Source organism: Labrus mixtus, chromosome 9 (assembly GCF_963584025.1).
Source record: "Labrus mixtus chromosome 9, fLabMix1.1, whole genome shotgun sequence".
Taxonomy (NCBI): Eukaryota; Metazoa; Chordata; class Actinopteri; order Labriformes; family Labridae; genus Labrus; species Labrus mixtus.
In genome coordinates, this window is record NC_083620.1 from 19,611,762 (window position 1) to 19,626,799 (window position 15,038).

The 15,038-nt window shown below is 39.9% G+C and overlaps 1 protein-coding gene across 5 annotated transcripts; it reads left to right on the forward strand.

Annotated features, from left to right (window-relative positions):
* The first annotated feature begins 2,572 nt into the window (after positions 1 to 2,572).
* dyrk1ab (dual-specificity tyrosine-(Y)-phosphorylation regulated kinase 1A, b) lies at positions 2,573 to 14,881 on the forward strand. Of its 5 annotated transcripts, none has more exons than XM_061046724.1 (12): positions 2,579 to 2,722; positions 4,541 to 4,610; positions 6,235 to 6,431; positions 6,735 to 6,827; positions 6,962 to 7,150; positions 7,382 to 7,529; positions 7,632 to 7,918; positions 8,080 to 8,226; positions 9,873 to 10,013; positions 10,136 to 10,439; positions 10,753 to 10,877; positions 11,241 to 14,881. In XM_061046724.1, exons 2-12 carry the CDS (start codon positions 4,598 to 4,600, stop codon positions 11,826 to 11,828), a joined length of 2,232 nt encoding a protein of 743 aa, XP_060902707.1. In that variant the 5' UTR covers positions 2,579 to 2,722; positions 4,541 to 4,597; the 3' UTR covers positions 11,829 to 14,881. The 5 variants fall into 5 exon arrangements, with proteins under 5 accessions (XP_060902711.1, XP_060902707.1, XP_060902710.1 ...); XM_061046725.1 differs by lacking the exon at positions 2,579 to 2,722 and adding an exon at positions 3,468 to 3,579; XM_061046728.1 differs by lacking the exon at positions 4,541 to 4,610 and having other exon boundaries at positions 2,573 to 2,722.
* Positions 14,882 to 15,038: the final 157 nt, after the last annotated feature.

Sequence of the window (15,038 nt, forward strand, 5' to 3'; positions counted from 1 at the left end):
TATGTGATGAACATTGTTCTGGTTCGGACCTTTCTCCATGACGACATCTTTAACTTTTGGTACTTTCATGCTTTCTTTTGTAGCATTACCTGAAATAAAGAAATGAATGCAGGACTTTCTTTTCCCACGAACTCTAAATGTAACAAATTAAAATCTTAAGTGTGGAGGAAGAAATCTTAAATAGAGCATTTCATTTGGTGGTGGTGAAATCAAATGAATTGTGATAGGGGCCCCAAATTACACTTTTAAAAAATGTATGACTCTGGTTATTCTGACCAACAAGCAAGAATTTGACATTTTTTTAAACTATTCATGGCCTTTGTGATGCATGTCACCAGACCTGCTTATATCATCTTAATATGCTTAAGTTTGGACATTTTTACTTTCAACTTTTATCTTTTTAAATATTTTATTTGACTTAAAAGCACTCAGATATTAATCAGAGAAAAAACTATAGGCTATTTGTAGGTTTGTGTGTGTTTTTAAGTGTCCGACATCCTGTCTAAAACTGACAATATCACTCAGATAATCTCATCCTTTTGCAACTGGATGATTTCATGGAAATAAAGTCCAGTGCTGTCTGAAGTTTTAACTGTCATCGCAGTCTGAGATAGAGGGTATGGTAAAGCAACAAAGTTTACATTGAGAATGTTTGTGTTCAATAGAAAAGTATTTGACTGAGAGTCATGTAGAAGTTAATTCTCACGCACTCAAACTAAAGTGTTTATCTTTGAACGCACTAACTTTTTGTTTTTGCTAGGCTGATGTAGGCTAGTTTTACATTTTAAAATGTAACGGTGCCAGCAGTGTTATTCTTGTTTGTGCATTGATCTGACTTGAAAAACTATCTTTTTAAGACTGAAAGGTTAAGACCTTCAAACACTAACAAAAAATACATATGCTTGGCTGAATACAGGTAGCCTAATACAGGTAACTGGAACAAAGTATATTCCATGTTCGTCTTTTGATTTGAAACATGTATTAAGGTTCTGTTGAGGAGGAAGATATAGCCTATGCCCACACACTTCCTCAAATGCCACAAAAAGTATTCATTGATCACAATCACAATGTTTCAACCAGAGGTCTTCTTCAGGTGATAATTTAAGGTCAAATGTTTCATCTGAAGAAGACCTCTGGTCGAAATGTTGTGATTGTGATGAATTAAAATTTTCGGTGCGGGCCTATCTTCTACCTCAGTCTGCTGTTTAGCATTGTGCATATCTTCCTCCTTTTTCTAAAGACTCTGTTGAACAAAAGCCTAGGTTAAAAAAAAATCTGTCTTTCACAAGTAAGACCCAGCCCATAGCCTGTAGCCTAGTTGTAATCAACCATTAGGACTGTAAAGACGACCAGGGAAAAGCAGCTTTTTAAAATTAGACCTTGTAAATCCTTTTGAGCAGCCTATAGGCTATGTCTAGCTAAATTATGTTTTATTATTATTACTATTATTATTATTGTAAAAAGAACCATATTTGGGGCCTGGAAATCCTGGCTATGATACTATTTTATTAAGCTATTATCCAAAACATAGCCTATATGATATTTCACAGAAAACAGAAAAGTGCCCCACTTACAAACTTACTGTCTATAATGGTATAAAAAAAAAAAAAAGTAACAACCACGGGAGGCGAGGGAGGTTTTAAAAACTGTAAAGAAAGCTACATTCTGGTAAAAATACACCTGTGCCGGACGGTAGCAACAGGGCCGAACACGGTTTATAAGACAGACAGGGACACCACCAGAGTTATATTTGTCCTGTAACTCTGGCCAGTTAAAAGATTTTTATTCGTCATTGGTACATCCGGGTACTTTTTTTTTTTTTTTGATTGACAGTTGCCATGGCAACAAGCTAGAGCATCGCCATTTTGTCAGGAGGGTTTTTTTTTTCTCCCCAGCTCAGTCTTTTCAAATGTTCTCCCTTCCCGCCGGAATAATGCTGTCAGTGGATATATATTTCATGTTTCTGGATATCGAATTGCGTCGAGTGGATCGGATGAAGAAGATCAAGAGGCCGACGTTTTAACCACAGTTGAAATAATTAGGCGGCGCCGCACTAACTGAGTTGTCCGCGTCTCTGGTTCCACCGGGCCGGTTCACTGCGCAGGTTTGGACCGCGCGCCATTTTGTGAAAATTGACACAAAAATTCCTAACCAAAAATTATCAGAGGACAAGGATTCTGTTTCATGTTCAAAAAATACTCTGGATTCAACTGTATTGTCGTTTTTAATCGAAGTGGCCGACGCTACATTTTGCAACGACGACCTAAAAATCTGAATTTGGGGCACAACGTTTATTTAGCCGCAGCTAGGATTGTTAGCTTCAGGCTAGCCAGGGCAGGTAGCTAATGTTAGCTGCGTTCATTTTGTCAACTAGCTAGCCCGGCTCGCTGAGGTTTAGCTAGTGAGTTATGCGTGCTAGTTAACGTTAGCATGGTGCTAGGCTAGTCATCAGCTGATAGGAGCGTTTGTCAAAGTTGATTTTTTTGATGTTAATCGACGATTTTGGGGGGATATGAAGAGCTTTTTTTTTTTTTAATCTGGCCGGCGAGTAATTTTATAAGAGTTTTCCCGATCCGAGGAGGACGAGGGGGGGGGGATTTTGTGGATTTATCGGTTAACATTACATCGCTAACCGTGCAGGGGAGGGGAGAGAATCTCAAGCTGGATAAGTTTCCTCATCATACAGGTTATTGGACTTTAAATGAAGATCGTGCCATCAGAGGTAAGTGAGCATACACACACACAAACAAAAAACATTAAGATTACAATGCATTTTCTTTATAGAGGAGTATTGTGTTGTAACGTGAATGGTTAACAAATGATGGACGCGACAGTGAAGTTGCCTGTGTGTGTGTGTGGCGGCTAAGCTAACATTTCATCTGAAACCAGCGGTAACATCTGCTGCCAGTCAGTAGGTCAACTCCACTAATGTTGGGATTACACGGGAGCGGTTCTGCAGGTTGTTGTGGGTAAAGAGGAGGTGGTGGGGGGGTGTGCAGGCAGCAGGCAGCGGGACTGGGGGTGGGGGGAGAGTCATGCTTAAACCTTAAAGGCTAACCCCAGGGCGACATAAGACACTGTCATTGTACGATTAAAGCGAATGTAGCCCCGTGTTAGCTTTCACAGTAAAAACCGTGGCTGCTTTTACTTTTACTGTCACTGCAATTTTTGCAAGTGGATTTTTTTGGGGGGGTTTAAATACTTCGCTTAGCTGACCTGGCTAAAAAAAAAAAAGCTTGGCTGCTAACCTCGCTAATGGTTTATCGTTGACTTGTTGACGGACCAGCTGAATGGGCCCCACAACCCCGCTGGCTGGCTGGCTGAACACAGCGTCACTAGCTAGCGTTAAAAGGCTGGATTGGTGAGAGATAGGCTTTGCTTTGCTTGTCCCGCAGTTTTTTTCCAGGGGGGGTAACATTAACGACGACAACGTTAGCTAAAGCCTGACTACGTCTGTGTAGTCGGATAGTAGGAATTTGAGGCAAACGCGAAGGAAAATGTAGCAGAGAGAGAGAGGACGCGAATTACACTGAATATGCTTTCTAAATCCCAACCATGACGAGATCTACCCCATCGACTGTAAGTACAGAGCCACCGTCTTTATACACGCACCTTTAGGCTTTTAATTGTTTTGGATGGGGGGGGGGGGGGTCATTTGATTCATCTCTGGTGTAGATGTAATCAGCTGGGCGTGAGAAGATGACACATTTACGTGTTACTTGGTCTCCAGCTATCACCTAAGATATGTTACGGCTGCTAACAGCAAGCTAGCTGTCGTTATATTTACACCTAAATGGGGCCCGATGATGCCGTGATGAGCAGAGCCAGGAAAAGGAACTGTTCATGTGTCGGTACTGAAAATGAAGGATAATCAAACCTTTTTAGGGGAGAGTAAAAAAAAATAAAAATAAAAAAAAAAAAGCTACAAGTGCGCTAACAAAATAGCATTGTGGTGAAATAAAGCTTTGGATTTTCTAAAGAGTTGGGAGATTTTCGAAATGGCAAATTCACCCTATAGATGTGTCAAGTCTGTTGTCAGGGTATTGCATTTGTAAAATAGGCTCAGACTTAACTTTTCTTAATTTGCATAATCCTCTACAGTTATTTAGTATTTAAGAAATTAAAAACTATTTTTCCAATGTGAATATAATAGGAAAATATCATGTGCTAAGTCCTTAACATTGCTCATTCCTATCTGGTTTTGTGCTCTGAGGTATAATCTGGGCCTCTCATAGTGGACCATGTCTTCAAACAGCTTCTACACGAGCTTCATACTTTAAAAAATGTTTTATAACCTAGGTATTAATTACTTTTCATTAAGGATCAATAAGCTGCTTAACTGTGTTGAATCTCAGCATCTTCTTCTTTTAATGAACACAAAGCTCAAATCTCGACCCTAAGAATACTTTTTTGAAGTTTGGACTTGTCCTCTGTTGTTTAGGGGGCCCTCATTTTTTCATAACAAAAAATGAAACCACAATGAAATTGAATCCCCACCAAAGATGCAAAACTGATAATGGTCTGTTTTTATTCTTTGTAGTGGGTTGTGGTATGCTGCTGGACTCTCCTTCCAGGATGATATGAAATTTTACTGGAGATGATGCATCCAGGTTAGAAGCTATACATTAAGCTTTAACCCTTTGGTGGGACGTGGTGAACCTCAGACCCTCTTCACTAACACTTACTGTTTTGAATGTGTGTCATCCTTACTCACAAATAGGAGCACAATTTTAGGTTGAAATTAATGAGATATGATTGTGTTTTTATTAATCAATTCAGTATTTAAATTCACATTTTTTACAGTAATTTTATTTTAAGTACTTAAAATTGTTTGACATCATTTTCTTAAGGTGCACTTGAACACACAGGTCTGATCATCTTGACAAATGAGTCATTTCATTGAAATGTTTTATTTCTAATAACTAAAAAATGTTTAAATAATTGGATAATTGAATTAAAATTAAGCTAAATATTTTTTTCTAAACAATATAAGTTTATACATCCCTGAAACATGAGGTTTTATTAAACCAATATTTAATAAATATATATATGTAAAAAAAAATATATATATATATATATATATTATAGTGTGAATGACATATATAAATTAAGCATTTTAATATAGATAAAGATATATAGTATATTGAAAATACCGTTTCTTAAAATAAAGCCTTTGCTTGTGCTCTATCATCTTACAGTTCCTCTTCCTTCTGTCAGTGGATGTGTATTTTTCCTTTTCCAAAGCTGGGTCAGCTTTCTAATGCTTTTAGATGGAGTGCAGGTTTTGGGCTGTGCAGCTATTTTGCTGTCAGGCTCTTGTGTTGAAAGCAGCGTCTAAGTGTGCCAAAGTTCAATTTTATTTCTTGTTTATTTCTTGTTTTCTCATTGGAAAATGGGAGCAGCTCTGCCCTGGCAACAAAAGTAGGCTATTTGCATACTGCGTTGTGATTGGTCTGTGCATTGATGGGCTTGCCAAATCACGCTGTATCTCTGTGGTGATAGGCTATGCTAATTAGGTGCTGTTGCTGGGATTCTGAATAGTGGTTACTGTGTAGCACTGGTGAATTGTGTTGTCTGGTGAGAGATGCTGATAGCTGAACATGCTATTTGATAATTTTTTGATTCCTTCTGGCTTAAAATGAAGGATGATTCACTGTATTGTGTGGAGATGCTTTCTTTTCACCCCTTTTCACTGTTCAACCTGCTGTTTTGCTCCTTTTTACTCACAAAGGTTGATATATTACTGCTATACTTTCATTTCTGGTCATCATTTGATGCTTTTTTTGTCTTATTTTACATGTTTAACAAAGACCCTTTATATTAACCAGACATTTATCTGTATAATAAATTCATCATTGTCATTTCCTTAACATCCTGTTATAATTTCTGTCTGTCATAATATGAGCATGATATTTTAAGCGTACCTGTATATATTACAGATGCATAATTTGCATTTTGCATATATTTTTTATTCCAAAAATACATTTTGACTCTTATGATAAGAAATCACCTCTTGTTAGCTCAAACAGCAAAAGGCATGTTACATTTACAATAAGCAGTAAATATCTTTATCTTTTTTTTATTTATGGGGAAAAATCTCATGTGTGTGAGCTTTAATAGTTTACAACTGTTTTATATCTAGACTATTCCCTGCTATTTCTCCTTTGTGTATTTTAGTTCTATAATGCTGAACCAAGGTAACATGCAGCTCATGGCAGTATTAATTTCTTCCAGGAGGAGAGACTTCAGCATGCAAACCTTCGTCCGTCCGGCTTGCGCCCTCTTTTTCTTTACACACTGCTGGTCTTCAGATGGCTGCTCCAATGCCCCATACGCACCAGCAGTACAGTGACCGCCACCAGCCAAGCACTGACCAATCTGTTACGGTCTTACCGTACAGCGACCAGACACCACAGCTCACTGCCAATCAGGTACACTTACCCTGCACTGATGTTCGATCTCCTTTAGTCTGGATATGTAGTGTTACAAGGATTGCAATACTTAAATGTGATATGAAAGTCTACTTCCCTTTCTGCTGCTGTCACCAGGCAGAGTAGCTGCTTGTCAAATGTTCTTTCAGTGCAGCCATTTAATATTGTGCAAAATATATTGTACAAATGGCCTCTTAGATTTAGTAGTAGCAATTTAGGGAAGTCCATGTCGCTTACAAAAGCGCTGCACATATTGTTTGTTTATGAAATATTGTGTTTTTTTTCCTCTATTCAATACTACAGAGGCACATGCCCCAGTGCTTTCGTGACCCAACTTCAGCTCCCCTGAGGAAGCTCTCCATTGACCTTATCAAAACATACAAACACATCAATGAGGTTGGTTTTGAACGCATCCATCCATTTCATCTGTTACATTACAATGTAAACATTGTGACACTTCAAATATTTAAGGAGAGTGCTATATTACTTCCAGTGTGATGACATAAAGTTGTTTCATTGTTACTTTCTAGGTGTATTATGCAAAAAAGAAGCGGCGGCACCAACAGGGTCAGGGTGAAGACTCCAGTCACAAAAAAGAGAGGAAGGTCTTTAATGATGGCTATGACGATGATAACTATGACTACATCGTCAAGAATGGGGAGAAGTGGATGGACCGCTATGAGATTGATTCCTTGATAGGAAAAGGATCGTTTGGACAGGTATTTTGTCACAAATTACACCTGCACATACTCTTACTTGGAGAAAATCGTCCTGATTTTGGAGAAACAAGTTATCATTTTATCTGTGGTTCTGTGTGGCTAAGCGAGATATTTGATGCCACCTACAGAAAAATCTTGATGTGCTGATTGTTGTTAAGAAACAAAACATCTTGGACTCATCAATGAGAGGCATTCAATTAACTCCTTTCTTTTTTTCTTTTGCATTTTTAGGTTGTGAAAGCATACGACCGTGCTGAGCAGGAATGGGTTGCCATTAAGATCATCAAGAACAAGAAAGCCTTCCTCAATCAAGCCCAGATTGAAGTGCGCCTCCTAGAGCTCATGAACAAACATGATACCGAGATGAAATACTACATCGGTAACCAAATCTTGAAGTTTGCCTCTAATCTAACAAGACATTTAAAATAAATCAAATTGCCTTTTACTTACATGGGTATGATTTCATTTCATTTTTTTACAGTTCACCTCAAGCGCCACTTCATGTTCCGGAACCACCTCTGCCTCGTGTTTGAGATGCTTTCATATAACCTGTATGACCTACTCCGAAACACCAACTTCCGTGGCGTCTCTCTCAACCTCACTCGGAAGTTTGCCCAGCAGCTATGCACGGCGCTGCTCTTCCTGGCCACGCCTGAGCTCAGCATCATCCACTGTGACCTGAAGCCTGAGAACATCCTCCTCTGTAACCCCAAGAGGAGTGCCATCAAAATAGTGGACTTTGGCAGCTCATGCCAACTGGGACAAAGGGTATCTAGCTGCAGTTTTTCCTTATCAGCAATAAAATGACTGTATGCAAGACTGTCCTGGAGAAGTCTGCGATAGTTGTTGCCAATTTATATTATGTGCATTATACACAAGGCATTAGAGGCAAATATCAGTCTGACCATTTGTACCCTCTCTCTTTGTAGATATACCAATATATCCAGAGTCGCTTCTACCGTTCCCCAGAGGTGCTGCTGGGAATGCCCTATGACCTGGCCATCGACATGTGGTCCTTGGGTTGCATCTTGGTAGAGATGCACACTGGAGAACCTCTCTTCAGTGGAGCAAATGAGGTATAAGGAAATGAAACACTAATAAGCTTTGTCCTTTGTCGTGTCTTTTACTGGAACTGAGAATGAAAATGGTTGAATGACATCGGTAGTTTACATCTCTAACCTGTTGTCTGGAATAATCATGGGATTGTGGAATTAAAAGCATTGAACTCATGGGGTGATCACAGCCCTAAAAGACTTCACTCAATGCCCAGTTAGAGATGGGTATAGTTTGGATGTTATCATTACCGGTATCGATACAGACACCTATCAGTACTCTTATCAATATTACTCTTCATTATTTTGTAAGAAAAAAAAGACATGAATGATAATGTAAGAGGGAGAATTCTGCTTACTGCTTTAACACCTGAAGTTATTACTTTCCAGAGAACCAAACATAATTCACAAACCTTACATAAATGCCTAACATGAAAAATGTAACTTGAAATTTCCCCACAATAAAATAATTAATTCAATGTTGATCTCTGAAAGAAACATTTCTGATTTAAAAAATGTTTTTTCAGACTCTTCTAAATAAACTTACAAACTCTTATTGTTATACTTTGATTTTACTGTTTAATCAGGCTATTAAAATGTAATAGTCTTCAATGTGCTCTGTGATGTATCTCACGGTACATAAGATATTTTTATCACAGTTCAACACTGATGTGTTAAAGTGAGATCGTCATTTCACTGACACCACAGATGTCAGCGCGCTGAATACTAACTTAATAATGGGTTATAAAAACACGTCTGAGACACCAAATGACATTTTTTCCCGTAATAACCTTCAGGTATAACACCGAAGTTAAAGAACAACTCTCTGTTAGTAGTGCCAAACAGTGACGGCTGTCTCGTATGAACGATCCTCTGCAGGTTGAAGACGCACCCGTTGATCCCCTGTATTATTAGGCGTAGAAAATAAATCTTTGATGATGATCATCACCTTAAAATTTTACCCAAAAAGATGCAATGTTATGTGTAATGGTACGGAAATTCACTGATTTGTCGATACATCATGCACATACACGACTGCTTAAGGTATTTGAAAAATGCTAACTGTGCAGATGTCATGTAGCTGCATCTGTTGTTTTCTGAAGCAGTAATGATGAGCCTTCTGTGCAATTAAAGACAATTTTTCTTCTGTCCTTCAATATAATATTTATCAGACACTGAAGCCTCCTCTCAGCTGAGCCTCCACACACACGTGTACACACACACACACGGAGGGGCGGGGTCGATACAAAGAGACATCCTTTATTTGTAACCGAGGCGTGTTTCAAAAATGTACTGAATAAGGTAGGGGAAAAAACAAAGCCAACTGTAACAGCATGACTAGTCAACTGTTGGGACATAAGGCCGGTGCCTATGGAAAGCCTTGCATTAAATATGAGGGACTTTCAACGTAAATACAGATGGGAGCATGGTTCGTCTATGATCTTAAGGATACTGTTGGTACTGACCAATCATGTACCAGTACCAGTACCAAACAGTACCGTTTTCTATCCCTAACCCTATGCTCCATCGTCTAGAATTGAAATCTGTGGTCTAGGAAACAATTATTCACGCAACATAAACTCATAAGTACTGAAAATGTATCCAGTTTCCTTAAAGGGCAATTATTCAGTATAAAGTTACGATAACTTGATTTGTAACTTCTTTCCCAGGTGGACCAGATGAACAAAATAGTGGAGGTTCTCGGTATCCCTCCTAATCACATTATGGACCTAGCCCCAAAAGCCAGGAAGTTCTTTGAGAAGCTTTCGGATGGTACATGGAGTGTTAAGAAGACCAAAGATGGCAAAAGGGTGAGCTCAGTTTTCTGGTAAAATGAAACCCACATTTGTCTGGAAACCTAGGGAAGACTTCTGATAAACACAAGTCACAGCTGAGTAAATCTCTTAATCTTTATGTACTTTGACTTAAACAGTACAAGCCTCCTGCCTCGCGGAAGCTCCACTCCATCCTGGGTGTGGAGACAGGGGGTCCAGGTGGCCGGCGGGCGGGGGAGTCTGGCCATGCTGTTGCTGACTACTTGAAGTTCAAGGACCTGATACTGCGGATGTTGGACTATGACCCTAAGAGCCGCATCCAGCCCTACTATGCCCTGCAGCACAGCTTCTTCAAGAAGACTGCGGACGAGGGGACCAATACAAGCAGCAGCGTGTCTACGAGCCCCGCGCTAGAGCAGTCCCAGTCTTCAGGAACAACATCCAGCACCTCCTCTAGTTCAGGTGACTGCTGCCTGAAAACTCCCATCTGATGTGTTTCTATCCTACAATCTAAACTGAAACACATTGATTAGTCAGTTGTTTGCATCATATCACTCAATTTTAACCACTTAACTAGTAAAGGGGTGTTCATTTTCTGTCTGTGGACTGAATCAACTTATTAATCAGAAAGTGCAACATTTAAACTATCAAAGATGTGCAATCTTCTACATTGTGACGACTGTATCGTGTTCTGTGATCAAAATAAAGCCAGCATTTTGTTTATTTTTATATTGTTGCTAAGGCCTTATCCGTGACACTTTTGTTTAACACCTAGGAGGGTCATCTGGAACAAGCACCAGTGGCAGAGCGAGATCAGACCCTACCCATCACCACTTGCACAGTGGAGGACACTTCGGCACGGCATTGCCTGCCATCGATGGTGACAGTCTCTGCCCACAGGTCAGCAAGTTCCCCCAGAATGGACCATACATGATATATCAGTACATTTAGCCTCTCAAAGATTGTTCACAGAGGCTGTTTCTGTCATTTTTATCTGTTCAGAAACAATATATAAGAAGTGATAGATTTGCTATTAAATAGTTATATTTTTACTTGACTTAATTACATTGAGAAAAAAAGTGTAATGTTTACTTCTAGGGGGGTTATACTAAATCAAATAATAATTTAATAAAGTCAGTTAAAAATGAACTCTATCAATCTAGAGAATAACTTCTCATTTCTGTTTAATCTTACTGAAGGTCAAAACATTTAAACAATGCTAATCATCACATCTGACTCTTTGTTTTTGCTTGCTATTGACAGGCCAGACAGCCTTACCCACCCCCGCTGGTGTGGGGAGGTGGCGTAGGACCAGAGTCAGTCACTGGAGAGACCCACCCAGTCCAGGAGACCACCTTCCATGTTCCCCCTCAGCACCCTAAGGCCCTGCATCCCCACTCACATACTCATCACCACCATGGGCCGATGATGGCAACACGGCCACGCCCACGCCACTACACCTCCCCGACACACAGCTCCTCAACCCAGGACTCCATGGAGGTGGTTCATGGCCATCTGTCTATGACCTCCCTGTCTTCCTCTGCCTCCTCTTCCTCTACATCGTCCTCTTCCACTGGGAACCATGGCAACCAGGCCTATCAGCTCCGCCATTTGCCCGCCGGAGCCCTTGACTTTGGTCAGAATGGTGGGCTGAGCATGGGGCTAGGTGCCTTCTCGAACCCACGGCAGGAGACTGGCATGGCAGCGCACCCTGCATTCTCCATGGGCACGAACACAGGGCCCGCCCACTACCTAGCGGAGGGCCACCTGGGCATGAGGCAGGGCATGGACCGGGAGGAGTCCCCAATGACTGGAGTGTGTGTGCAGCAGAGTTCAATGGCCAGCTCGTGACTGCACTGACATTTGGCTGTGTGTTCCCCCCTGTGCGTCATTTTTAAGGTGGTGTTTTTTACTACAAGGTGTGTTGAGAACAAAAGCTGCTCACGTCAGAAGGGAGATATCACTGAACCGCTACTACAGAGAAAACCTTTGTTAAAAAGTATATATGTAATTTTCATCAGTTTTGTTTTGCAATCATTAGGCACAAAATAATACTGCGGAATAACCATAGTGAGATTGAGACATCCATCTTACCATTTCACCAGTTTCATGTAACCACCAAGTAATCACCATATGGTATTATGTGGCAAAATCTTCTAAGGAGCATTTCAGAGCAAAGTTTGAAGCTGTTTTGCAGGTAGCTGTTGGTGATGAAATGCTCGGCGTCCTCTTTCGGTTCAAACCGTGGACTGCCTGACATTACTGTTCCACTGGTTCTTAATTATTTTGCCCTTTTTAAGTGAAATTTCTCGTAAAAAGCTGCTTGTAAATCCTGTAGCTTGACAATGAGGGAAAGTGTTTGCGGTGATATTTCTTGTTGTTGGTCGGTATTGTGTAACTCTGTCAAAGGGGAGCACATAGCAGTGGAGTCCCTATAGCGTGCACTGGCCGGGTGGAGAGGAGACCCCGCAGGTGGATGCTGACACCAACCGGGTCAAAGGAGAGGGAGGCACCACCCCTCTTGCCTAGAGGCCCATGTAGTCCTGCAAGCTGCAACCGGGCCCGGCACAGATGAGAGCAGCGATGGGCGCGGGAGACGAAAGGATCCAGCCCAGTGAGAGGAAGACAGTCAGCGGCTGGTTCTAGATAACCCTTTGGCCTTATGACTCATGGACTTGGAATGGGATGGAGCTGGACATTATCATTTGAATTAAGATGGCTTTTCTCTATTTTTCTCTCTAGACAGCCCTTAATTCTTTAAGGAAATTAAAACAACTTAGAAAAGGTAAATAAGAATGGTAATTTGAGGCCTTTCTCGACAAAGATTTCTTCTTCAGCAGGGCCCCATATAACAGGGTCTTATTGTACACAACAACCTCCTAAACATTACTTCCTTAAAAATCTTATTCACTGGTTAAGGATTTTGCAGTGGAAAGAACTATCTATTCCAGAGTCTACCCTTTTATGTTTAGTTATTTTTCCCTTTTGCATGTAGTTCCTCATCAGAACCACCTGCACAAGTCTCTCCATCCAAAACATGGAAACTGAAGAAAAAAACGAGTTAAGTGACTGCCTTTTTTCTCCTCAAATTATGCTGTGAATTTTACAAGAATTTATTTTCCCTTTGGATATGTTTTTATACCAAAGCAGTTGTTTTATAGCATATAGGTGTCTGTAACCAATAATGTAGCAGTTCACCACTTTGACGCAAAGTTTATCAAGATCTTATTTTAACGTCAATACAAACAGCTGCAATATATTACTTTAGCAAAACTGGAGACCGTTGTTGAGACCGTTGGCTATCGTGTATTCTGGCCAGATTTGTTTGCAACGTTTTACCAAAACTGTTTCCATATTAATTGGTAGATTATTTTGGGAGTCTTTTAAAACTTTGGTATGTTAGAGAATTTGGTAGTTACTCTGCAGGCTCCGGAGTAGCAAGATAGAAGCCGATGGTTTAAAAAAAAAAAAAAAGGAGACTAATGCGTTCTATTTCTGTGTCGTCGTTTTTCTTTTGCCCCCATCATACTATTTCAAAGGGTTTTGCTGCCTTTCATACATCATTTGGTCAACTTGGCTAGTTTCTGCGGTGAAGCAAGACTATGTCATCATCCTGGCAGGGTAAGGATAATTGTGGCAAATCAGTTTGTGTTGAATGGTATTTTTCTGATTTGGTAGGGCAGATCCCCCATGATTGTTGTCCTATTCAAAGGGAAAGGGTGTCCGTCAACCCACAATCACATGCTTTGCCCAGGCAGACATGCATGTCCTCAAAACATTAGTCAATAACCAGATTTTATTTTACTATCAGGGATTTTGAAGTGCTTTCTTTCTTCTGTTGCTCATTTTACCAGCTTTGAAATTAGACAGAAAAACCTGCCCACAGCCACCTGTCAAATTAAGGGCAGGCCACAGGTCATGCTGTTGCCATTTATAAGGAGAAACCATCGTAAGAGATCATGCTTGGTATTTCCACAAACACAAATGTAAAGCTACCTATATTGAGATTGGGGTCTTATCTGGATGTCAAGGTTAATTGCAAATTTGCAATCATTTTTCATACCCCGCAGAATTTGAGACATTTAGAAATAGCCAGTGGTTTTATTACTGGCACTCATACTGGTACTAAACATTCCAAAAATAAAGACTGAAAAAGAAAAAAAATTGACTGCAGTGACTCGTAAGTGTGCGCCTATTTCAGATCATGCTGATTGACCTCTTATTTAGAGCAGTTGTCATGAAATGCAGCCCCTTTTTAATAGTTGAAATAGAATTTATGTATATATTTATATTTTTTTAATAAAGGAAGTATAGAACTCACTACCTTGCTCCTGCTGGTATGTTGATTATGTTTGTCAATTTGGTGACCATTCAGTGGGCAGGAACTCCTGTTTTCTTAGTGGCAAAACCTTGCCTTTTGGCAAAGGTACTTGACTACATCAGGACAACACTATGAGGTAGGGTTTGAATCAAACAGGGAAAGCTAGATCTTCAAACCTTAATAATTTTCACAGGGTATATTGTAAGTGCATGTACATCACAAACCTTACTTTTTGGTTATATGAGAAGCACATGGTTGAAAAAAAGGTTCCATCTTTCATAAGCCTGTTGAGTTTGTGGGTTACACACAAACACGTATACTTGTTGACATATCTGAACACCCAACAGAAGTTGAAATCCTCTTATTTAATTTGGATTTATCCTTTTCATTTTTGATTTCACATTTTTTCACTTTTTTTGTACATGCAACATGCACTATAGAATTGAACAGCATGGGGGAAAGGATAAGTCCATGTATCCACAGATTGTAAGATCTAGTCAAGACTTTGCTGTGTTTATGACAATGCCCTTTGTATTATATTAAGACAGTCTTATGTATGATATATAAAAAGAAGTTAATTGAATTCCTCTGTGTGTCTTTATTCCTCTTTGTCAACTCCATCTACATTACCTTTCTTACGGGAATAGTTCATTCTTCATCCATAGTTACATGATCACCCGCGATCCACAAACAAAATATCCAAAGGTTCTTTTACCGAAAGATTATTCGAGGGTATACAA

What these genes read in the sequence shown, in the direction of transcription:
- dyrk1ab (XM_061046724.1), top strand. An exon ending in GAAAAGGATCGTTTGGACAG is followed by an intron (nt 7,151 to 7,381) that starts GTATTTTGTCAC and finishes TTGCATTTTTAG; the next exon opens with GTTGTGAAAGCATACGACCG. An exon ending in TCTTCAGTGGAGCAAATGAG is followed by an intron (nt 8,227 to 9,872) that starts GTATAAGGAAAT and finishes CTTCTTTCCCAG; the next exon opens with GTGGACCAGATGAACAAAAT.